This window comes from Lepisosteus platostomus, chromosome 11 (assembly GCF_059453375.1).
Source record: "Lepisosteus platostomus isolate fLepPlt1 chromosome 11, fLepPlt1.hap1, whole genome shotgun sequence".
NCBI lineage: Eukaryota > Metazoa > Chordata > Actinopteri > Semionotiformes > Lepisosteidae > Lepisosteus > Lepisosteus platostomus.
In genome coordinates, this window is record NC_142621.1 from 764594 (window position 1) to 788299 (window position 23706).

The window sequence follows — 23706 nt, forward strand, 5'->3', positions numbered from 1 at the left end:
CTGCAAACAGGACTTCTCATCCCCTTCTAAAAGATTGGATACTTGGCAAAAGCTCAAAAAAAGCCCACAGGATTTTTTAAAATCCTTTTCACAAGGATTGGAGGCTTAAAAAATATAATAACAATGATAATAACATACGTTACAAATTGCAATGCTTTTAACTTTCATGCAATGTAGAAAAGGTGAAGTATTGGGGATTTGCACAGACTGGTGCATTAGATTGTGACTGACATTTGGCTTGTGTGACATTTTGTCTGTAATGGCTTCATAGGACGTTTTGACTGTCAAACTGCAGAATATCTCTCAGCTTGACCTACTTTCTGAGGGATAGCACGTATACTTTAGTTTACTTTTATTTCTGTGTTATTTTTAACATCGGCCTACCCTCCAAATAATATGAGAAGATAATTCTAATACTTTGTGTCCTCTTGATGTAACTTCAGCAGTACCTGGAAACCCAGGCTCTGCATCCAGGGCAAATCTTAAAAACACAGCTTCCTATTAATGCTTTGTAATAAGCACCTTTTTAAACAAACAAAAAAAGATTAACCAAATCAGACTTATTTCAGCACTGACAAAAAACAGCCTTTGTCTCAGGAATGTTAAATTAGTTTAATACAGACTTTTGAACATCATGCAAAACCTTAATTGCTGGCACGGCCAGCTGGAAAGGCTGGAATAGGTTTTTGTATCTCAAGCTTTGATGAAAATGCTCAATTTGTACGCCTCGTCCTTTGATCGCCTCTCCGTCTGACTTGGTAGAGAAAACGCTTTATTGATTAGCTCCTGCAGAAGACTGCTTTCGACTTTCCCTTGTTTGAAGAAATGACTAATTCAAAGCAAAGAATTGTGCAAGTAGAAATGTAGCTGACTGATTTTAGACCCCCAATCTTTTTACATGCATTTAAAAATAAAGATGCATACTTGTGCGCGTTATTAAAAAAAATACACTCCAGTGACATGGAAGTCAGAAATGGGGTGGTACCATGGCAACCAGGGGGTTTGCAAATTTATTGGTCACCAAAAAATGAGAATCTTGAGTAAATCGAGTGCTACTGTATGTCTGATAAAATGCATTGAAATATGCCCTTGCAGTCTGAGGTAAAAGCTCATCGAAATAACCTCCTTTCCAGGGAGGTTCGTACGCGCAGCAGACTGCAAACGTTTGCGTAGTCCTGCACCTGTGGGTCCTGGCAGGAATGGTGGAAGGGGGGTTTTTCTCCTGGTCTCTGTTCAGTGATGACCGGGAGGCCCTCCAGCTGTCCTTGTTTCTCGCTGGGGCGCTGTTCTAGCAGGACAGTCGCGCTCCCGTCTCGGGCCTGAGGGGCGGTCTGGCTTCGACCGAGCTCGCTGGCCGTAGATGATGTATGCACCAGATGCGCTCGTAGACGGAGCGGGTTACCATAGACAGACACGGGCGATCTTGTGATGGATGGCGCCTACTTTGGGGACCTATTTGTTAGAGATAATAGTTCAGTAATTGCATGGATTTGGAGACTGACTGATAACGGCCTCAGGGTTTGCATTTGTTTTCTGGAAAGGTCAGTCAAGCCAACAATTATTCCTTTTTTTATTTTGTCTGGATATCCTGTAAATCCAGCATGCTTTGATGTACTGTAGTACTTTCCAAAGCATGGCAGGAGCTCCTTTGTGTTAGACTCCCTGCTCAGCAGATAGTAAACATGCACAAAAGCCAGTGGCTAGTCCTTTTTTTTTACATTGCATTAAATTGATAAAATTAAAATCCTTGAATACCTTTAGAGAGTTCTGAACATATGGAGAAACTGTGATCTTATTACAAATGTGAAATAGTTCCTGCAGCTGCCTGCATTTTTGAAAGCATCCAATTCTCCAATCCAGTATAAGGCTGTGCCGTGTGGAGCACTTAGCAAGACAAGTGTGCAGGTGTTCGTTTTGTGTTATCTTAATATTTGTATAGGAACAAGTAATAGGTTTATTCCATGCTGAAAAAAAGAAGAAAGAGAACACAACGTTTCGGCCGTGGAGCCTTCTTCAGGTGTGAGCTCCCTCACACCTGAAGAAGGCTCCACGGCCAAAACGTTGTGTTCTCTTTCTTCTTTTTTTCAGCATGGAATAAACCTGTTACTTGTTCCTTTGCAGCCTACGCATGCTGACGCAGCTACCCACCTGACTTAATATTTGTATATCTTGCTTCTATACTCTAAAATCCTATTGGTATCTGCTGGAAGAAGAGAGTGACCCAGTCCAGAGTGGTGAGCAGACGCTGGCCCTGCTGCCAGTGTGCGAGGAGCGGTTGTGGGGAGAGACTTGCCTGGGAAGTGTCGTTTCTGTCGCAGCTTCGCAGGTCCTCCTGCAGGGCTGTCAGACCAGCGTTTCATCTGGATTTCAGGCTGTCCGGTCCAGCTGTCACTTATTTCATGTCCAGATCAGCAGTAGTACAGGAGGATGTTTTTGACCCTTCGTTTTTCTAGTTATTAGTTTTTTTTAATTCCCATCACTAGATGTTCAAATGGGTAATACAATCTTACTAAGTTCTTTTTTTTTTTTTACCCTGGAGCAGGATATGCAGAATTGAAACAATTTTTTTGTTTGTTTGTTCTCACTTTGGCAGTAAATGTGTAATTTTCTCTGAAGGGTACTGTCAGAACGAGAGCTGCTGTCATGTGAGGAGTGAATGCAGATTGCTGACCTTCACAGCCTGTTCCCTGTGATTACAATTATGGTGTTTTTCTCTCCTTCTTTACTGTGGCAGTGGCTTGGATTGTTTTAGAGTTTCTTTGCAAGGGCTAAGATTCCTGGTTCTGCTATTCATTTTGCATTTTAATTGCAGCTTAACACCTTTTAAGTCTCTCTGGACTTTTTTTCTGACAGTAGCGTTTCATGCACAGTAACCAGTAACTAGCACTACAACACGATTTGATACATTATTGTTATTACTCAGAATTCGTCTATTCGTCAGTGTGCTATTAGAGGAGCCAGTTAAAGGGCCATGCTTAAGATCTCCCCACCTCTGTCTCTGCTGAAACCAGCATCAGGGGCTCTGCAACACTCTTCTCCAGATTGGAGAGAAAGGCACCAATGGGTTCGTGGTAGAAACTGCAAATGCTCCTGCTTTGCATTTTTATCGATTGGGAGTTTAATGAGTAGGACAGGAGAAAGATGTTGAACTGCTGATCTGCCAGCTATAGTTTGACCAGCCTGAGATCTGGTTCCTGCTTTGTACAGTTTCGGGAGCATGTGCCTCGAGTGTTGAGATGCTGCGAAGCACTGTGGTTGATTAACATTGAGTGATTGCTGACAGGTGGAAGGCCTTAAGCAGCCTGTGGTTGGTGAAGGTGCCCCTTCGGTCTTAAAATCAACTCGTATTTCTGCTTGCTGCCTCTGCATAGGCGCTTCAAGGCAGTGGTAATAACCATGGATACATCATCCAAAGAAAGGTTGACAAAACTGAACCAGTTACAATTATAGACAAATTAAGATTTGTTTGCTTCAATTATAAGAGTTGAAAACAAATGCAGTAATGAATACAAAGAGAATGCAATATGGTATTTTTTACATTTTCAGGAGGACTTTTATGAAGTTCCTTATAAAACTAACAGAAGAGTTACGGAAAACGGAACACACCACAGGAGTAATATAATTAGTGGTGTACCTCAAGGATCTATATTAGGACCACTGTTCTTCATAATTAATATCAGTGATTGAGGTTCTAATATCATCCGTTCTCCTAATAGGACATTATTTGTCTTTGACATTAAGAGCCATTACAATAGCGGTGATGTCTGGGAGATGAATATCGGCGAATTCAGCATCAGTAGTACTGGCGCTTCCAATTGGTAAACTAGTCCAGTTAGCAGCTGATACCAGGATCTGCTAACAATATAGAAGCAGCAAATTAAATTGACAAGTTATTGATGCGGATACCTTGCCTTCCTTCGAAAAATGGCTGGATGAGATCCTTGGATCAATTAGCTACTAAACAAAAATGGGATAGATGGGCCCATTCATAACGTTTCTGATGTCCTTTGACTGATAATTACAGTTTCAGCTTCCCCAGTAGTGAATGCCAGGTTTAAGCACAGAGAGCTTTGTCAGACTACAAGTGTGAATACTCAAAGGGAAGATTAAGGTTGCAATTTTTTTCCCCCACTGAAGTAGGTAATTAATGCGCACTTGCCAGGTCTATGTGAGGAATCTTACAATGAAGAAATACAGGATGTGCTGGCACCAATGCGATTTCCACAATACTATATTACAGTACACATAAAACTCAAGATTTATGCTTGGGATGTTTGTGCCATAAGGCATTGCCTGTTTATTCATTTTCTAATGCCAGTGTGCTGTATATTTCTAACTTGTCAGTCTAGTATTTTAGGCAAAACCCATGTAAGGAGACATCCAGGGGACAGATAGTCCGTCAGCCTGGAATCTAAAGGCCATCTCCTGGCTGGAGTCTTTGGGTTCCTGGTGCTGAAAGAGGCTTGGGGGTCCGATTTAGGGCTCTCTTCCCTCCAGTACACCACCACTTCCCTGATAGTGCATGTGAACGGCTGCTTCATTTTCCTCTCTGGCTGTTCCGAAAAGCACTGCAGTACTTTGTGGCTTATACATAGTGTGAGATGGTATTCAATTAATTATAGCTCTTCTTAAAAAGGTATTTTAGTGATAACCGCAATGGCTGTTTTCCTGGTCATGCTTTGATTACACTCTAGGAAAGCCATCATCTTCGCGGAGAAAGTGGTTTGTTCCCCCTGTTTATCATCAGACAAAAACGGAGAGTCTGGTCTGTGTGTAGAAACGTTATTATTTTAGCAAGCTGTTAGTCTGATTCTTTCATGACGTTTGGTATGAAATGTGTTTGATGATAATAAGAGCCATCACAATAGCGGTGATGATGTCTGGAAGATGGATTTTGGCTAATTAAGTGGCAGCAGTGCCAATGCTCGGAATAGAAACCCGAAGAAGAAGGAGTTAATGCACCTTCTGCTTTGGCAGAGACTAACCTGAAAACTCCCTGCCCTGACCCAACTGGTGTTTGAAGCTGATGGCTGATTTGCCATTCTCCTTGAAGCTCGGCATCGCAGTAGCTGGCAGGTGTTGAAGAGCCCTGCTCTCTTCTCACACACACACACACACACTTGTTCGTGATTTCTATAGCTTGCATTGCCTCCACAAAGCATCATGTTGTGTTTGAGTCCATATCCCTTTTATTAAGTGAAGCTTTATATTTAAAAGGCAGTTGGTACTTGTGATATTGTATAACCTAGCTATGTGCAGTAGCAGTTTGGGTGTTTCGGATCTGAATTCCCACTCTGAGGTGATGTGGCCCTGGCATGACTGGCGTGGCTTAGCAGCCCCCGGGCACAGAACTCCCTGCAGTCAGCCCTCTGTTAACCCCCCTCCCCCACAAATCCAGGTCATTCCCATTGGTTTCGGCCTCCATGCACTGGGCTCCAGGAAGTGAGAGTGTGGAGTTGGCCACTAACTCCCTTAGAGATTTTCTCTGAGATTTTGACTCCTGTCTGGTTGTTCAGGGCTTGGCTCTCCGCCTGTGGCACAGCCTCAGTGCAGAGAGAGCGAAGGCCTGCTGAAGAGCTCTCATACTCCAGTGTCCGAGCCGCTGAGCTTTCGACGTGCCCTAGAGGAGAGTGGGTACCAGCTGGAGGAGTGGTGCGTCTCTCGCTGATGTCGCCGCAAACCTGTGGGCACCTGGCGTGCCACCCAGCCCCGGCAGCTCCCTGGCCTGTCGTGATGCTCGGCCTGTTGTGCAGTTCACGGTCGGCTGGTCGCATGTCCTCAGCCAGCACCCTCTGGCTGGTAGGTCTCCCCTAGAGCTCGGAGCAAGTGCCTTCCTCCTGGAGGAGCTATGTGGGCACCTGGAGCTGCCCGAGCCTGTGGAATAAGCTGCGGAACAGGATGTTTCTGTGTCTGTGTGCACGTGTGTCGTCAAGTCCCAGCCTGTACCGTCAACAAAAATTTGCTTTATCCAAGTGAAGCAATAAATGTTCAGGCTATCTGGCTCATAAAGAGAATATTGCTGACATGCGGGACAGTACTTTGATCCACTTGAGCTGAAGGGGAGACAAAAGAAGCCATTTTAATTAAACTTAATGTACAGAATTTTACAACCATCACTACAATCTGTACTTTTTTTACGCATCTGTGAATCCAGTTCCACCAGACTGCTGTACCATCTTTAATTTTATTTCAGGCGGAATCTGATGCGATTGAATAAGGATGTCTATCTATCTCCCTGTGAAAGAGTAATGCCTTGCACATATTTTCAGCTTAGTGGAACAGGGAAAGGAAAGGTTTCAGGCTTCATTATGTTGATATACCTTAAAGATCATTAGAGTTATTCCTTCTTACTGTAGTGCTTAGCCTTTAATTTAAATCTGAAAACTCAAATTGTTATGCAAACCACCACCTTTTTTTAGAAACAAGCACAGTGTGGATTTCTGCTGCTCGCTTAAGTACTCCTTATTCTTTTTCGAAAACGTTCTGCATGGTTCCTTGTCCAAGAATTGTCCCAGGTCATGGTGCACCTACAGTTACAATGGCCCAGCTGCAACAGGCACTGGTCTCCTTAAACATTTTAAGAACATTGATTTGCTGCCATTTTTTGAAAACACGAAATCAACATTCAGCGTAGGCCACGAAGGTACCAGGCTGCGGTTATCTCTTCGTGCATGAACTGTTTAATTTGAGTTTCGATAATAACCATGTTAAGACTTTGTTGTCCTTTTCAGATAGGTTGTAATTACAAGTCATCATCGCAGACAGCCTGCATGCTGCTGTTTAATGGGGGAGTGCCATGAATAGAGATCGGCTGGTTTGCTGAAAGTGATTAATTGTCAGAGATTGTGCTTTTGTCCCATAATTAAAAGTGCGTCAGAAGGGACCGCAGGCTGCAGGCAATCGGCTCGGATAGCCAGGTCTCGGCAGAACGCTGTGCAATGCTGCCAAGGACCCTGAGCTTTTCAAGATGATCCTTGGATAGAAGGAATGCTCTAAGATAAGCTTTTAATATGCAGGCTTGATGGCAGCAAATCCAAATCTCCTTTTTCAGGAACCAAAGGCATGAAATCTATTGGCATTATTGGGAAAACCGCTGTCTTGTATTGAGCTTGGAAGCGTTGAAGGAGCTGGTCGCTTAGCTCAAGACCGACAGTGCCTCATCTGCCCCTGCAGGAGAAGCTGTAACAGGGCTCTCATCTGGACAAGAAAACCACAGACAGTAATTACTGCCCTATGGTGTAAGATCACTCGTCTCACTGGACCAAAGAAATATCCTCAGCTCACCTCTTGGGTTGAACACAGTTTTAATTTTCCGTACTTTAATAAATCTTAAACCTAGAAGCTAAAATTCCAAATAACATTAATTAGCATACTCCTGCTGTAGCTCAGAGCTAAACGTTTCTTCCTATTAGCAAAGCGATCGCTTCGTGACACCGGTTTATTTTTAACAGTATCTTAGGGGAGCACTATCTGGCAAATGCAAATTTAATATAATGGATCAGGCTGAAGCAGATGGGATTGTGTTAGTGAATCCTTGCTTATCCAGGTGGAAATTCCTCTTTCAGTTTGTTAATCGAGGTAAGAGGGAAGAGCTTGCAGTGATCCATTAGGCGCTGTTCAATAAAACCTGCCTTAGATAGGATTCTGAAAAAGAAAGAAGGGGGTTCTGGATTCGCTACTGAAAAACCGCATTCCAGGGTATTACAAGAGCACTGTCCTACATTTCGACAAATTCCTGGAAGGGCCGAGTAGGCTTAATGGAGTCGATGCAACATCTTTAACATAAAAAAAAGACTGTTTCTCTCATTTCAGATGTAACCAAAGCGCTCAGTCTGTTTACTGGCCTGTGTGTGTCTTGATTCCTTTGCAGAAGAGCTCTTAGATTAGATCAAACAATCCATTCAGCAGAGTGAGGAGCAACAGGCTGGTTTATTTTCTACATATTCGATCTGCCGTTGGGCGACAGTGGCAAAGGAGTCCGTGTTGCTGCCTCACGGGTTGGTTCTGGGCCTGGGGTGCTGTCTGTGTGGAGTTTGTGACAGTAGCACGTGTTCTCCCTGTGTTTGCGCTGATGGTAGTGTGTTTCTGTGTCCTGTGGGGCTTTAAGGCATTCCTTTTAGGCCCTTTTCATGGGTTATTTCCAGAGCAGCAATTTTTTTTGGCTTTAAACCATGTGCTTCGTGCTTGACAAGTTTGTGTGTATGTTCTTCTATGGGATGTTTCCAGAGTAGCAATATATTTTTTGGGGGGGAAAATAGTAACTAAAATTGCTCCCACTAAACAACATATTTAAGACGCGTTAAGATCATTCTCTTGCATGGGGTGAGGGAACTTTTTTGTTGTTGTTTTAAGTATGTGTGATTTGGACTATCAGGCTGATAGTGGGAAGATGAAGGGAATGGAAAACGGTGTAAATTTTCCTCCTAGAGCCGAGTGAGGAAAATGTCGATGGGCCTCAGCTTCCAGAGTGCTGTCCAGTCGGCCGTGAGCAGCTCAGGTCCTTGGGTAAGCGTGCAGGCTGTCGTCGGTAGTCTAACGCAAGGAAGTGAGGCAGGCTTGGGTGTGCGCCGTCTCTCTGGTGTTTGTGGAGGATGGATGTATGATCTGTTTGTTCTCTGACCAGAAGGGGTCGCCACAGCGAGGACGCCTGCACCCCCTGTGTCTGCGTTGCTTGAGCTCCCCAAGGCCTCCCCTCCCACTTCCTCTCGCCAGGGGCTGCACCTCTGTCTCTGGGGGGCACCTTGCCTGACGATGCCCCTGGGAAACCTCAGCCGTTTCGATTGAGCAGAGCAGTGCAGTTAGTGGACTGCAGATTCCAGACACAGAGAAGCTTTTAATCGTGTCACTCTTGTGCAGTCCATAGATCTCGTGGTGCTACTGCTTGCTTTCGGTGTCTTTCGATAGTGGCGTTAGAGGCTGTATTTGAGCCCGTGCTCAACAATAACCCTTCCCCCGAGGCGACACCTCTGCCAAGCCTGAGTGAAGGGACACTCACAGGTGGTTCTGATGGGAAAGCTAAATGGCTTTAAGATCTGACCTTGCATATAAATACACCACTTTGTAAGAAACTGTTTAACTTTTAATGTTTTTAAAATTTAAATACCTGCCACTCCGAGTCTGAAGGAATGCCAAGCCAAAGCTGCGATGGTTGTAAATCCTCCTTGAATTCATTTAAAGGAAGATGCCTGTAACGCCTCGTGTCAGATTAATGATAGGTGAGCTTGTTCTCTGCAGCACACACAGCTGCCACGAAGCAGGCCCATTTTTCACATACGTCATCAAGGTCCCTCGATCCACACAATTCACCAGCGAAGTGATGCTCAGAATGCTTAAAAGAAAATCGGGAACAGCAAAAAATAACACTTGCCGTGGAAAAGCAAGTTGTTGTTGCTTTTTGTTTTTTGCTGATAACTGCGTTGCTACCTCTCATCTTGTGGCCGCAGTGTGTGCCAGCAGCTGTGCTCTGCCATCTTGTCTGTTGTAGTCAACGGCAGTCTGTGTTAGTCCACTCAAGATTGGCACCCTGGCTCAGTAGGGTGCTGGGAGCAATCCAGTTGTCCTAATAATCAATAATGAGATAGGAGGGAAAAGCACCCGTTTAAAAAAAACTGTAGGAGGCTTTACAAGACGTTACTCTGTGTTGGTAACAGTGTCCTCAGCCACGTTCTGGCCCTGCTGCTTCAGAGTCAGGCCAGTATGTCAGTAGCGAAGCTCCACCTTGGCATTTCTTCATCAGAATATAATCCTTTCAGCCATTTTTTTCTGTCATTTTCCCTCTCATGTGGTAGACAGCTCCATCTGTTAAGAGTTAATCACAATCTCCTTTTAATTGTTATCAGGGGACCAGGCACATATGAAATTAATGTCATCTTTGATGGGGCTTAGATGGTCAGGTCACTCGATTATGGAACGGCGCTTTCCAAGCAGCAGGTACTGTGTGGGAAACAAAGTCCTCCTCTAAATGATAGCCCTCTTCTGAAGAGGATGTTAAAAATGAGATGGCAGTGTTATTATAAAGTGTCATGTTAAATGAAGTGTAGTGAATTTCAATTATGCAGCAGAGTCTCACTGTCATTTGTGTTTGAATTGTGCTGAAATGGTGAGGAATCATGGATTTGATGAACTTGGAGAGGGACTCGCAGGCAGGCCTTCGGTTTTCCCTTCCTTGCTGAACAGAACAGTGGGGTTTACAGAGACAGGCCATCCTTCGAGGTTCTGAAATGGGACTTTTGTTTTATGTCGTGCTCGAAGAGGGTTTTCACCTCTTAAGAGTAGAGTTTGCTAGAATGGAGTTAAACCTGCAAGACAGTGGAACCGAAGAGCGCTTTGGTGCGTTGCCTTGGGTACACTTCAGTGGAGTGCGTTCAAGTTCACGTGCAGCAAAGGGTGGACTTTTATTGGACTGTGCGTGTTCCCCTTCAGCCCACTCAGAGCGAAATGGGACATTGCAGACGGCTGTCCTGGTGGTTGTGTAGAATGTGCTCTTAGGATTTTAAAATGCAGCTTAAGATTCCCTTTGATTTGGCCTTTTGTGTAACATTTGGTTTCTGCTGGGGGGTAATGAATGCAAACAGTAGACTGAAAGTGCTGCACAGTGTATCGCAAGGAGGCAGAAGCTGGAGGATGTAGCTGTGGCCACACTAAGATTTTACACCCACTCTCATTTACAGGCAAAGATTAAGTCTCGGAAAAGAGAAATTTTTCAACAGCAGTTCTGCCCCGGGGAGTTTGCAGGAGTTTGCCAAAGGCTTTGCCTGTTTAATTTCCGGGAATTCCTCGGGATGGCTGGCAGTAATTTCGTCCGGTGGTCGGCCTTGAGGCTGGAGCTTGGCCGCATCGGCTGCCCTCTCTGAATCCCTCCTCCTGCCGACCGCTGCCGCAAGACCAGAGCCTGGGACCTCGCAGCACTGCTGAAGATCATACATGGGCAGAAAATGAGCCGAGTTCCAAATAAAAATAATGGTGATTAATTGCACTTCCTAAGCAAACTAATGGACAGTGAGATTGCAGTCTTGACATCTTTTCCTACTACATTCTTCATAGCAGCATAGTCCCCACTGGTTGTTATGAAGGCCGTTGGTAAAATAAACTAACTGTTGCAATTGGAGGTTGACTCATACAACATGTAGGCAGTGGGGTTTTTTTGCGTCTGTAACCTTTGCTCGTTGCCTCCGTTCTCCATCTTAAAGTGGCTGTAGTGTATGATAACTAAGGTTACCGTATGGAGGTGAAATATGTGTTTAATGTGTAAATGTTTTGTATGTACTGTGTATGCAGGTCTTTAGTGATGTGCATAGATATGTGCAGGTTTAGTCTCTGATATTCTATCGACCTGCTTGGGTCTTTTGTACCTTTTAACTGTAAACAAGTGTGAAGGTTCTTTTTAGGGTTTCTAGGGCCAGAGAACAAGAGCCCACCTGAGCACCAGAGCTTTCTGACGCAGTCAGAGGATGATTACAGTGGACAGGATAAATGTTAGGGACACTTTTGTCTGTGATGCTTATTTTGTCAACAATTTTAAAAGGCATGGACATGAAAAGGTTAACTTTGCAACGGTTAAGAGGATGGAACACTTTGATGCATCTGGCAACACTGATTTAGTTGGCGCATTTGACCCAACTGTGCATTTGTTATGGATGTATACAGAAAGTAACAGCCTTGTTTAAGAGTGCTGTCTTAATAAATATTTCAATGAAAATGAACTATGCAGTGCGCTTTGTAATGCATCTCATTGTGAAAGACTGAAACATTTGTAACCCTACCAGCCAGGCATAATGTTAAATCGCACACGTCCCTTGCGATCTTTGTGTTGGTGCTGGCCAGTGTCTCAGAAATCTCCTCCAGGTGATACCTTCTCGCTTTCGTTTCTGGTGGTATTATTGCCGTTGCGATTATTGATTCAAGATCCTGAGAGGTTTTGACAAAGTGAAACGTTTCAAGGTGGGATATTAAGTGTTCAAATCAGGGAACATTGCATGCATATAGCACTTTTTACTACAAAGGCCTCAAAGCTCCTTATACCAGAAATCGTTTGACCAGCTGAGTTTCCACAATCAGTGTGTCTGTGCACAAAAGATTTCACTCTTTAAAAAATATGAAAAATTGATTTTAATTTCATATCGGCGGGGGGGAAGATAAATATCTCCAGTTTTCAGAGACGTTTGGTCTGTGATGATGGTTTTGTTTTATTAGTAGCTTGTAATTGATTTGCTTTCCACTGTTCTCTTCTGCTGCACAGCAGCACTGAGCTGTACCTGTGGTGTTCTGACAAGTGAAAACACTTCCTGTGTCATTGCAGGAAACAGGTTGACCTTCCGGGGGCCAAGGCCAGAGCCAGGTAATGACACCTTTCCTACTGCTGGGCTTCCTGCGTTTCTCGCTCTCCTGAAGGAGCACGAGCTCTCCGATACTGCAAGATTTGTTTTAAAAAAGAAAAAGAAAACATTTGTACTGCAGCACAGCAAAGCACTTTGGAGAGCTCTTGATCTGACCTCTTAATGCGTGGGGGATGCTGATGAATGGATGGAAATCATGTAGTTTGAATGTGCAGTCATTTATTCAATTGGCACTTGTTTGAGGAAGCACTCTTAACTTGTAGCCACGGTGGCACCTCTCTGCTTGAAAGTGGAGGAGAAGGAGACTTGAGATGGAGAGGAATTTGAATGGTATTTGGTTCTGTTGTGCAGTGGCCTCACCCAGGCGTGTCTAGTGCTGGAGGACAGCCAGAATTCCCACTGAAAAAAGCCTTCGCCTCTGGAGAATTTGATGTGGGCTGGGCAGGGGGCAGAAGCATTCACACAAAAAAAAAGAGGAACTAGTCTCGTCTTTAGACCGGCTCTGGCTGTGGTGTTTATAATGGTGCCAGCTGTCGAGCTTACAAGGAGCTCTACAGTCTCTACCACGTAAAACTAACAAACAAGAAAACAGCGTTGGTTATGAGGAGTATCTCTGTGCAATAATATGCCGACTTTGGCATGTAATTTGAGACCTGAAAACTGAACCCATGTCAAATTTGAGATACCCTCAGGAAAGTGATTGAACGTCTGAGATGAAACCATAAATCTTCCTGTAACATGCAGAAATCAGTCAATAGTTATTTAACACCCAGCCCACAGATTTGATTTGTAGCTGGAGGATGAAAAGGCAGGGTCATAGGTCTCCGAGAGAGCATCTCCGTTCCCTCCTCCTCTCAGTTCATCAGTCTGAAAGCTAACTTCTGGAGGCAGGCTTGTATTTTCTAACTCTGCAGTCTATGAAATGGGTTGTGCATGTGAGCACCTGGTGTGTGAATGCGTTCTTGATGCTCAAGGTGTTGCTCACCCTGCGGTGGCTCAGGGAGAGCAGTAGACTGTCTGGCTCTTGTCCTGGTAGCAGTTGCCCTATAGAGAGCCAAGACTGGAGGCATTTGAGCTCCAGCCTTCCAATGGGCTTGTTGATACTGGACACCACTTTGGTGCTGCCCAATTAATAATGCCTTGAATTTTCATCCCAGATGAACACCTTTTAACTTTGGGGACATAAATCCAGAGAGTGAAAGTGAAATTACAACTGCAGGTAAATCCTTGTGTTCAGGGGGGTTAAATAGGGAAGCAGACCTGCTACATCCACCATTCGGGTCATAACATACATTCTGTTAAGAGATTTTTCCATTTGTTGATTTTCAGTCGGTACAGTATGTAAGAAATGTGAGAAATAAGATTTATACTGTCACAGATATTTTCTTTGAAAATGCATTTTCAGTCAGTCACTTTCATAAACTGATACCTTAAGACGTCAGGGAAGTAATTTCCCCTGATTTCACCATTTACCTGACTTCACTCTGCTAAAGTCTGAAGTTGAAATTGAAGGAAAGGAGGAGCCTTGCGGCCACAGTCCTCTAGTTTCCTCGAGTTCAGCTCCAAACCTGCTGTCTACAGCTTGCTCACTTCTAATTGCCTCATGCAAGAACTGAGACAGGTCAGCTATGGTTAATAGCTAGACTTCAGATATAGCATTTCTTCTTTCTAATACAGTTTTTACACACTTCTGAGCTGTACCTCTGCTTCTCTTTGGGTGTGCTTGTGTAACAGTCTGCTTTTTCCTCCAGAAACACTGGGCCTCAGCACCACGACTCACACCTACGCAGTGCAGGCCTACTCTACCTGCGGCAGGTGCATGTGCTCACTGAGCTGCCGCACGGAGCCGCGCTTAGGTGGGCTCTGTGAAGGAACTGTTGTGGAAAGCCAGCACAGCCAGGCCCGTCTCCAGCCTGGCTGTTTGCTCAGTTTCACAGCAAGCTAATGGAGTGATCGGCTGTGCAGTAATGTGTCACATTGTACGAGGTGTCTTAAATGGTAAAATAGCTAATGAAGTGCATTCACTCTAATGACAGCAGTGTGTTTTGTTTTGATCCGGCATAATAAGCCTTCGTGCTTTTGCGTGCCGCTCGGTCTTCTGAACTCTAATAAACGTTGATATCTGAGTTACGGTTCTGCATCTCACTGCAGGGCTCAGTGTGCTGAGCACAGTAGGGACATGCCCTGTCCTGCCAGCTGGGAGCCGCGGTTCACAGCGCAGTGCATTGGACAGTGAAGCCCCCTCCGTGGGAACAATGGCTTCTTGATCAATAATATGAGAGCTTAACATTTGAAATTAGAGACATTAGATTTACAGTTATTCCTTGAAGGGAAGCTAAACTGATACTTAGTGTTTTGCTTCGTCACCAAGTCTTTCATAAAATCCTATGAACCCAACACACATTTATCATAGCTGCTTCTCAATTTGAAACACTTTGTTCTATATAAAGTCCCATTTTTAGCTTCATGCACTCAAAACAAATAAATGAAGACTGAGCAACATGTCACCGAGTCCACTAAAAGGCAAAGGTGGAGCAAATTGTCTGACAGCTCTCTCTGTAAAAATATTACTTTATTGCAATAGAATGTGTATTTTTGCTTGCTGTGGTAAATTCATTTGGTTCACATGAAAATTAAATATGGAGAAAATCAGTGACGGAGCAATTCATGAGCATAGATATTATAAAACTACTTCAGACTTTATTTTAAAACTATATGATATAATAAAAAAATACAATGGTGTGATTGAGAGTTGAAAAGCATTAATCTCTCCGATCCGCAAGCACAGTTCAGTGGTGACGAGCAGTCAGGCCCTGTCTTTGACTTATAAAGCTGTTTCGTCTCCCAGTGTGGGGCTGAAGCCGCAGACTGGTTGAATGAGTGCCGTCCTCTAATGGACATCTGGTTTCACCCAGAGCAACAGATGCTCACCCAGTTGCTACAGCCGTGAGGATGGAGACGAAGGATCACAGCTGCTCTGATGTCACCTTGACAGAACCAGCAGCCTCCTTTGGCCTGGTTCTGCCCCATGTGAGGAGTCAGAGCTGGGGTGAGCCTGTGAAGACCCTCTGTGGCCCGTGCCAGTTGTCTGCTGCTTGCGCCAATAGCGCTTTGGTCCATTCTGCACAGGCCAGTCTTTATTGACAGATGAAGAAAAAACAAGTAAAACATTTTGTATTCCTGTTCTTTCATCTCTGAACCAATAAGTACACCCCAAAAATCTGAAATGTATTTTCAGATTTGTCTTCCTTTTTTTATTCCTGCTGCAGGGTTAGGTTGGCTATAAAACACTTGCAGTTGGAGGTAAAGCATTTATGAGTTACTGAGTCACTCAAATCAGCCGCATCAGCTTAATTTATTCTGTCTGCCTCTCTTCCCCAAGAGAGTGCTCCTTTTATTCTGTGTTTGCTGTGAAAGCTTTCAGCTGGGATGCAGAGGGCTGCCTGTTGCCTTATCTGTGTTTGCACTGTGGCAGCGCTGTCTTGATAATGAGACAGAGTTCAGTGGGGTTGTTAGATTATTAAATTGTGCACGCAGGCTTGGATTTGACCTTCATGCACAGCCGTGTGACACCAAGCCTTCCCTTTTCCTCGGGAACTCGGGAGAAAGCTGCAGTTACGGCAGAAATGATCAGGAACGCGACTTCAAAGGTGAGCCGTCCAGGAGTCTCCCGGCCCTCTGGCTTTGCAGGAGCAAGACTTAGAGTGGTTGCCTTGGCACCTCTTTAATCCTCCTGTTTCCAGCTCACTTAAGTTAAGGTTGAATCAGTGTTCTCTCAGAGAGCTGTTCACGTATGAAGCTCGGCGTCCCCTCACATCACCCGCAACCCAGTTTGCTCTAGGAACAGAAGCTGTTCGTGCTTCGGTGAAGGTGACCCTGGTGGCTGGGAGGATGAGTGCTGCTGAAGGCCGAGGTGTGTGGGGGGGGGGGGTAGGACAGCCAGCTCTCTCGCGGAGCAAAGCTCACGATGTCAAAGCGCCAACATTCTGCAGAGGGAAGGACTGGGCGTCCACAGAGCGCCTTCTTCAAGCTGCAACAGCCGATACAAATCGGTTCGCACAGAGAGGTAGTCGGAAATAGCTGCCCCTGGATTTTCCCTAAAGATTCTTGTCATTAGACTCGGAAAGGACGGATAGCGTGCTGATGAGAAATTAAATAGAAAACATCTGAAGCCTTATTGCTTGTTAGCTCGTTGCTTGCTGATTGCACTGCACATGCTTGCAGGCACTTCTAGGAGCAGAACGGTTCAGCTCCACGGGAAACGCCAGCGTAGGACCACGATTTGTGTTTTTTTAAGAATTTCCCCAAACAAGGCTATTTGAATACACCCGCCCCCCCCCCCCAACTGGCCATGAATATTTCATTAAAGGAGCCAAGGAAGAAAAAAAAAAGAAGTTCCAGCTTGAGTCCTGGTTTGCCATCTATTTTTCATTTAATCAGCAGGAAGGAAACAGGCTTGTCAGTAATATCGGCCTGTCAGGCCCACAGAGCCCAATGCTGCCAGGTATTGTGAGATAATGTAGTGCACTCTGATCAATCACCCTGCCTATCCTGTTTCGGCTCTCATTGATAGGTGATAAATCTGCATGTATCCAATTAAATCAACAAACGTTATTAGAACCAATCAATCTGTGGTTCCCTCTCCCCACAGCACGCTTGAAGAAAGGACTGTATTACCCTGGGCTCTGCCTATCGATCACAGCTTTCATATCTAGATAATCTTACTGTGTTCCTGTGTCCTCTCAGGGCCTTCAATATTAAAACACACTTGGCAGGCAGAAATACCACATGGAAGAAAGGATCGCTCGTTATTTAAGGCTGGTGGCTTATGTGAAACGGGGAAAAAAAAGTAGAATTCCAATTTCAGTTCATGTTGCATCTGCCTTTTCAGTGTTCACAGATAATTAAGTGCAAAAAGGTTTTAAATGTTAATGGGAGAAACTATTTCTGGGCGTCTTTCCATAGAGACTTCTGTAGATTAGAATAGTTATATTTCTTCGAAATGCTCTTCATATCAGAAATGTAGAATTTCGGGGCTTGGTTTGCAAACGAGAGGAGGCCATTCAGCCTGTCTAGCCCCTTGTTTTTTTATTGGTGAATTGATCCAAGGATCTCAGTCAGGCATTTCTTGAGGGGAGTCAGGCTATTATCTTCGATTTTTGTGAATATTTCTAAGAGATAGGATTTAACCTTCTTTTTTCACTGTTCTGGAATTGTTTTTCATTAAGGTACATTCAGCTCAGCAGATTATCTGAAAAACAAAGTTCTTGTAGACATCAACTGTGATGGGGCCTCCTCAGTGGGTCTGTTATGTGATTTTATAGATCCGTTTTGAACCGTTTCAGTGTCTGTCAGTAATTACATCTCGAGCCCCTGAAGGTTAGATCAATGAAGGTCATTTTGTGGAGGAGTTCCTATTAGGGCTTAATTAACTGTATATACAGCATTCAAGTTTTTGTTTTTTAGGCCTTCAGATGCATCATCTGGGGAATTATAATATTGTAGCATTTTAGCAATTTAACCCTTTTTGGAGAAGCTCTGTCTCGTAGCATCCTGGAGCTGCAGCTGGGGCCTCTTGTTATCCGTGTGGGGACGGATTCCCCTTATCCCTAGTCTGCGTGCGAGGGACACATTCTCTGTGGGTCTGAAGCTCGTGTCTCTTGGTTCCAGGACAGTGATGAGAGTTTGGAGAAGATGGCATAAAACAAACAATCCCCAAGCCCCAATCCTATTGAAAACCGGCAGAGCTGGAGAAGACTGCACTTGAATCCCACACAATTGTGCATCACGGCCTCTGCCTGCAGGCGATTCTGCTAGGGAAGGGAAGGAAACGGCGCTCTGCAGCACATTGTGTTCTTGTGCAGCACCCATAGACCCGACTGTTGGGGGTCAGGGGTCCTTTATGGGCAGGGAGTTAGGGCTTGTTGGGCCACTAGGGGAACAGGCCAGCATGCGCGCGGTGATTGAAAATAAGCCATCATCCTCTTCCAGCGTCCCTCACAGGTCACGAGCTAACTCATGTGGAACTTCGTGAGGTCTGATGCTCGTGTTATATTACTGTGTTTGAGAGAGACATCTGCTGTCACTGACGAACCCCAGGAAACTGGTCGAGTACAATGACCCTTTTTAGAAACGGAAAAGAAACACTCCACTGAGCTGACGGTAGCCTAAACCTGTCAGTTTTAACACCGCAGAAATACAATACCCTTGTAGCCTTTTTGTTTTCCAAGATCAACACTTCCACTGCTCTCCAATACATTCACCCCTGACAGAGACAAGCTGTCTCCTGACCCTCCATGCAGCACTCTGGTTTCCCTCTCCCAGTCACAGGAGTGCCTTCCTGATCTGCTCTGCCTCGCTGCTGTAATAGGAGACCCATCTGATGTGCCCTAATGGGGGTGGGAATGTTTTCAGAGACGAGCAATCTAACACTTCCCTCTGCAGTAAGGCTGCTGGTACGCGAGAAGCACTAAGCACTTCACCAGCTGCTCTCTGTTCGGGGCTCAAGTGAGAGCCTGGAGCATGCAAACTCGTTAGCATTTTATTACAGGAAACAGACTTATGAAAGAGAGAGTCCTGGGAAGACTGTGTCAGTGTAATGTTCTTTTTAATAAGCATCAGGTAGCAGGGCGGCGTGGTGGTCCAGTGTTCAGCATTGCTACCTCGCAGCCCTGGGTCCCTGGGTTCAGTTCCTGGGGCGCTGTCTGCATGGAGTCTGTACTCGTGTGGGCTCCCTCCAGCTGCTCTGGGTTCCTCCCACAGTGTACAGACGTGCTGTAGAGTAATAGGCTTCTGGGAAGGCAGCCCTGGTGTGAGTGTGTGAGTGTGTGAGTGTGTGAGTGTGTGAGTGTGTGAGTGTGTGAGTGTGTGAGTGTGTGAGTGTGTGAGTGTGTGAGTGTGTGAGTGTGTGAGTGTGTGAGTGTGGCGTCCCGTCCAGCATACCCTGCCTTGCACCTGTCGCTTGCTAGAACAGGCTCTAGCTCCACCACGACCCTGTGTGGAATAAAGCGGTTAGGAAATTGCTGGCTGGACACTGTGGAAGAGTAAGGGTTTTCCAAGAAAGGAAGCCATTTAGCAGATCAAGCTCGTTAGGTTGCCAGCTGGTGATTGATCCAGTGATCTAGTTTTTTCTTTGTTTTAAAGTAGACAAATCCGAAGCCCTTTCATAAGCTGGAAGGATTGTTTATGTATGCAAACTGGGCGTCCCACGTTGATCCAGACAAGTCACCTCCTGTTTTTTTTCTTGAGACGTAACACAGCTGCCTCAGTTTAGTCAGACTGTCTGCCTTCAAAGGACACCTTCTCAGCACCTGCAATGCTTCTGTCTGTAGATCAATCGCAGATGATCATGAAACTCTCACTAGTACACAGAAAGCTCCACAGCCCCAAACTGGCCACTGTGCGACATTGCAAATAAAATAATTCACCCAGGTTGGGCTTCACTTCATCCTTTAATCAGCAATACTTATTTGCATCCAACACTTTAATGAGAAGTTCAGAAATAGTCAATCTAAGAGAAAAGTTTTAAAGGGAAGGTAGTGAGTAAACCTTAAGTTAACTGAACTTCTGCTGTCCAGGTGTAGAATGGCTTTTGCTAATAAGTAGGACTGGCAGGCCCTGCCGTGTGAGAAGTGTGCCTGCAGTTCCTTGTGTGCATCTTAACCACATTACAGTGTAGGAGCTCTCATCTCTTCACATTGTCACTCCACCTTCAGAATTTCTTTGTTTACATCACTTTTGCCTTCCCGAAAAGCAGTCTTGTGAAATTTGGCTTCTAAGTCACAAGCATGAAGCACTAGGCAGCCGTAGATATTGTAGGTGTGAACAGGGGAAAGTTCCAAACAAATACTGACCCAAAGGCAGTCAAGGGGCATCTCTGATAAATGTAAAAGAGGCCTTAGTAGTGACAGAGATTAGCCGTCTCCTGAATTTTTGTACTAAATGGAAATATCTCTGCTCTTAGGCAGTTCACTTCTCACCAAATCAGAACAATGACTATGGTATGGTGATGTTTTTGTATGAACCATTTTAGAAAACCATATTTATAACTTGTCTTCTGTTTTCTCAGGGATTTTGTAATACATAAAGTAATCTTAAGATGTTTTTTACTTCAAACTTGGAAAAATATGTATTCATATGCTGTTAATATTCATGTGAACGGAGGTGCGCAAAGTGAAAGCTGAGGTGTTGATTTTGAAAGCTGTTTAAGAAGTTGGAGAGGAAAGTACTCTGGGAATTTGTGCTGTGAATTTAAAATCAGGTCTCGGAAGGATCCAAAGAGACATCAACATCATAGTTGTAAGGTGTGTAAATGAGACAGTTATAGAAGACTATATAGAATATATATATATAGAAGAGTTGTATCCAAATTGAGGTGTTGGTGAAAAAAGATAAGTTCTCAATTTTTAATTTAAAAAGATGCAGGTCGGCCATCACAAATTTTCTTAATTGGTTCCACAGAGCACTGAGTGACTTTAAAAATATCTTGTCCTGGGGTGGTGCATAGAATATGGTAGCTTAACACTTGTTTGTCTAACGTGTTTGTACAGTTTTCATACAGGGATGAAAGGGGGGCTGAGCTAGTCAGTGTCGGGCTCCAGTGTTAAGAAGGCTGGACCTGTACCAAAAGGATTCAATGTTTGGACCAGAAACCGCTGTCGATCGGTCACTCTTGGAGCTTGGAGCTCTGCTGGTGGAGGGGCGAGAGAGGTTTGACAGGCCACTTTGACACTCTTCTGGCTCCGAGCTCAGCAGCAGCCGTGTTCAGACTGAAGTAAATTCACACCCGGGAGATGCTGATCTAGAGCACCTGCACATAAATCTCAAGCTGTACCTGGCTGACACTGCCTCCTTCCATTGGAGAGCAAGCATGGACTTGGCACCTCCTGAGCTGCAAGGGCTGTGCGGTTACCTGTGTGAAATTCTGTTCGTGCACCTGCAGAGCCCTCTGACGGGGGCAGGCTCTGGTTAAATCGGAGGTGTTTGAGCTGTGCTGAGGAAGGGCGGCAGTCGGGCTCGTGTGAAGCTGTGGGTGAGGAGAGACTTTGGGCCCGAGTCTGGTCTTTGAGACAGGAAATGGGTCGGTTTGCTCCATGAAGTACCAGTCATTTCATGGTCAGATACCTGTTCTTCCCAGCAGGGTTCAAGGCTGCGCTGTTTTTCTACACCCTTGTGGTTTTTGAAGACCTCGATAGTCTCTTTGCCAGAATGTACTCATCCCAAGCCAAAATGAATCCAATCTCCTCAGCCACAGGTACAAGACAGGGCTCTGATAACTGTGATGTGACTAGAAGCTGAACTGTACTCAGGGTTTTCGTCTGAGCTGTAAAACTTGCTGTTACTTTTCCTCTTTGCACATTAGAAATAGTGCTAGGGGGTAGCAATGGATACATATCCCATCTGCATTAGAGCCACTTCGCTGAGCATTCACAAACTCGAATGAAAGCACTGAGCAGATCTTCTCTGCTGTTGTGTGGCAGAGTTGCTCGGTCACTGCAGCGCTGTCATGAAAAATGGATAAAGGCTCCCTGTGGGGCTCCTGCAGCGCTCGGAGACTGTGATTAGCTCCCCATCGGGCTGCGGCGGAAATGTCACTTGTAATTATGGCTCTGCTGTTCAATATCATCATCAAAGACTTAATCACCTGGAAATTTGTTTATGCGTTGTGAAGTAGCAGATTCTTTTTTGCTAATTAAGGTATGCTAATTCCCGTGCATGCATTCAGAAAAGGTTATGACTCATTCTGGAGGAAATCGGAGTTTTGGAGACTTGGAACGAGGCGGGGATGAGAAACGTCGTCGCCCAATCAGTCGGTGCTCCCCCCCCCCAGGCGTGGGCCGAGTAGCAGCCCTGTTTCAGCAGGGCGAACTGCAGCAGCTTCTAGGCCTCAGTGCCCCAGAGTTCAGCACCATCCCCTAAAAGAACCAGGGACCGGGCCCTGTTGAATGCCTTTCTGTGAAGCCTGAAAACACACTTTCAACAAGGCTGTTTCTGTCATGGGATTTTCTTGTTTGCTTTGTTTTTCAAATTTAATTTTGTTATTGTGGTACATGCTTTTGTTATATTGCATAGTGCTTTGCGTTGTTTGTGTTGGAAAGTGCCGTTAATTATTAGCATAAGTGTCTGGACGCCCGGGCGTCAAACTGACTGTGTACAGCCAGGAACAGGGCTGCCAGGTGGGCACTTGTTACAGACAATGGCTGGAGGCTTGGTCCCTGGCACTCTCTGTGTGATGAAGTGCTTCCTCCTTTTCCATCCCAAAAGCTCTTCCCCTTAATGTCTTGTGCAACCGTGCAAGTTCACTGATTGCATAATATTAGTGCAAGCCAATGCAGAGCAATAAAGCAAGCAGTGTACCTCCTGAGTGCCTGAACTCGCCATGTGCCATTTTAGGGTTATTTTCTATGTGTTTTATTATCCAGCTAGCCTGCTGTGTTTTATCTTCCTGTGCCTTGATGCAGATTGCTTCCTGTTCTGCAGATCAGGTTTTTCCTACATGGACTGCATACACTGTTTCTGTTGAGCCTTTTTTCAGCTGCTTCCAATGCAAAGTGAAGCTGCAAACGCTTCACTTGCTCAGTCTGGGTATTGTGGGGTGCAGCAGACCCTCACTGAACTCGCAGTTCACTGAACTCGTGTTGTATCCCGTGTGAAGACTGGTTTAGACTCCCTTCTGCCTGCTCACAAGAAATAAACAGCCAGGACACAGTACTAGACAGTGATATAAATTCCTCTGGGGACACAGTGGAAGGCTGCCGATACTCAGATGTGAGAAACTGATATACAACAGCTTATTAAGCCATGATCAATATTTAAAGATGGTTATTTTATGCACCGATGGGCAACAGCTGTAGAAGACGAATGGGTCAATTAACGAGCTGATCTTTGTGTAATTACAGTATTAGGGTGTGTGGAAAACCAGACAACATCAGAGCCCTGTAAACACATCAACAAATGTGCTCTAACTCCTCTCTCGTTTCTCCTCTTTGGCTTCCGACTGTCTGACTCCTTGGATGCTCTGTGGTTTTTTTTCTTCTCCTACGTGGACATGAAACTCGGCCGAGACATGTTTATCTCCTCCCTGACGCGGACTAGAAAGGTATTGATGTATGTGAGAGGCAGCAGCAGGGCTCTTCCGAGGTGTGCTGAATATTTCAGCTGAATGCTCGTTATTCTGTTCTCAGCTGTCGTGTTTGGAGTGAAAACTGCAGCTGCATCAGCTTAATGGACATCGGTCCATCAGTCATCCCTGCAGCTTCTATTGCTTATGTGTTTGTATTTTTCGCTCCTTTATAAAGTCTTTAAAAGACCTAGAAATGAAACAAAAACGTCTGGAAGCAGGTCTATCAAGAGACGCTTGGTCACACGGTTT

General features: G+C 44.9%; 1 protein-coding gene across 2 annotated transcripts in view; it reads left to right on the plus strand.

The window, feature by feature from the left end:
* The window catches only part of hs2st1a (heparan sulfate 2-O-sulfotransferase 1a), a 72987-nt gene that overhangs the window by 35759 nt on the left and 13522 nt on the right, over window positions 1-23706 (plus strand). Inside the window, exon 2 of one of the 2 annotated variants that reach the window (XM_088597672.1) lies at window positions 12299-12337. The exons of the other annotated variant lie outside the window; for it this stretch is intronic. Coding sequence (XP_088453798.1) covers window positions 12299-12337 — 39 coding nt within the window. The remainder of the gene's footprint in view (window positions 1-12298; window positions 12338-23706) is intronic. 2 annotated transcript variants of the gene reach the window in all.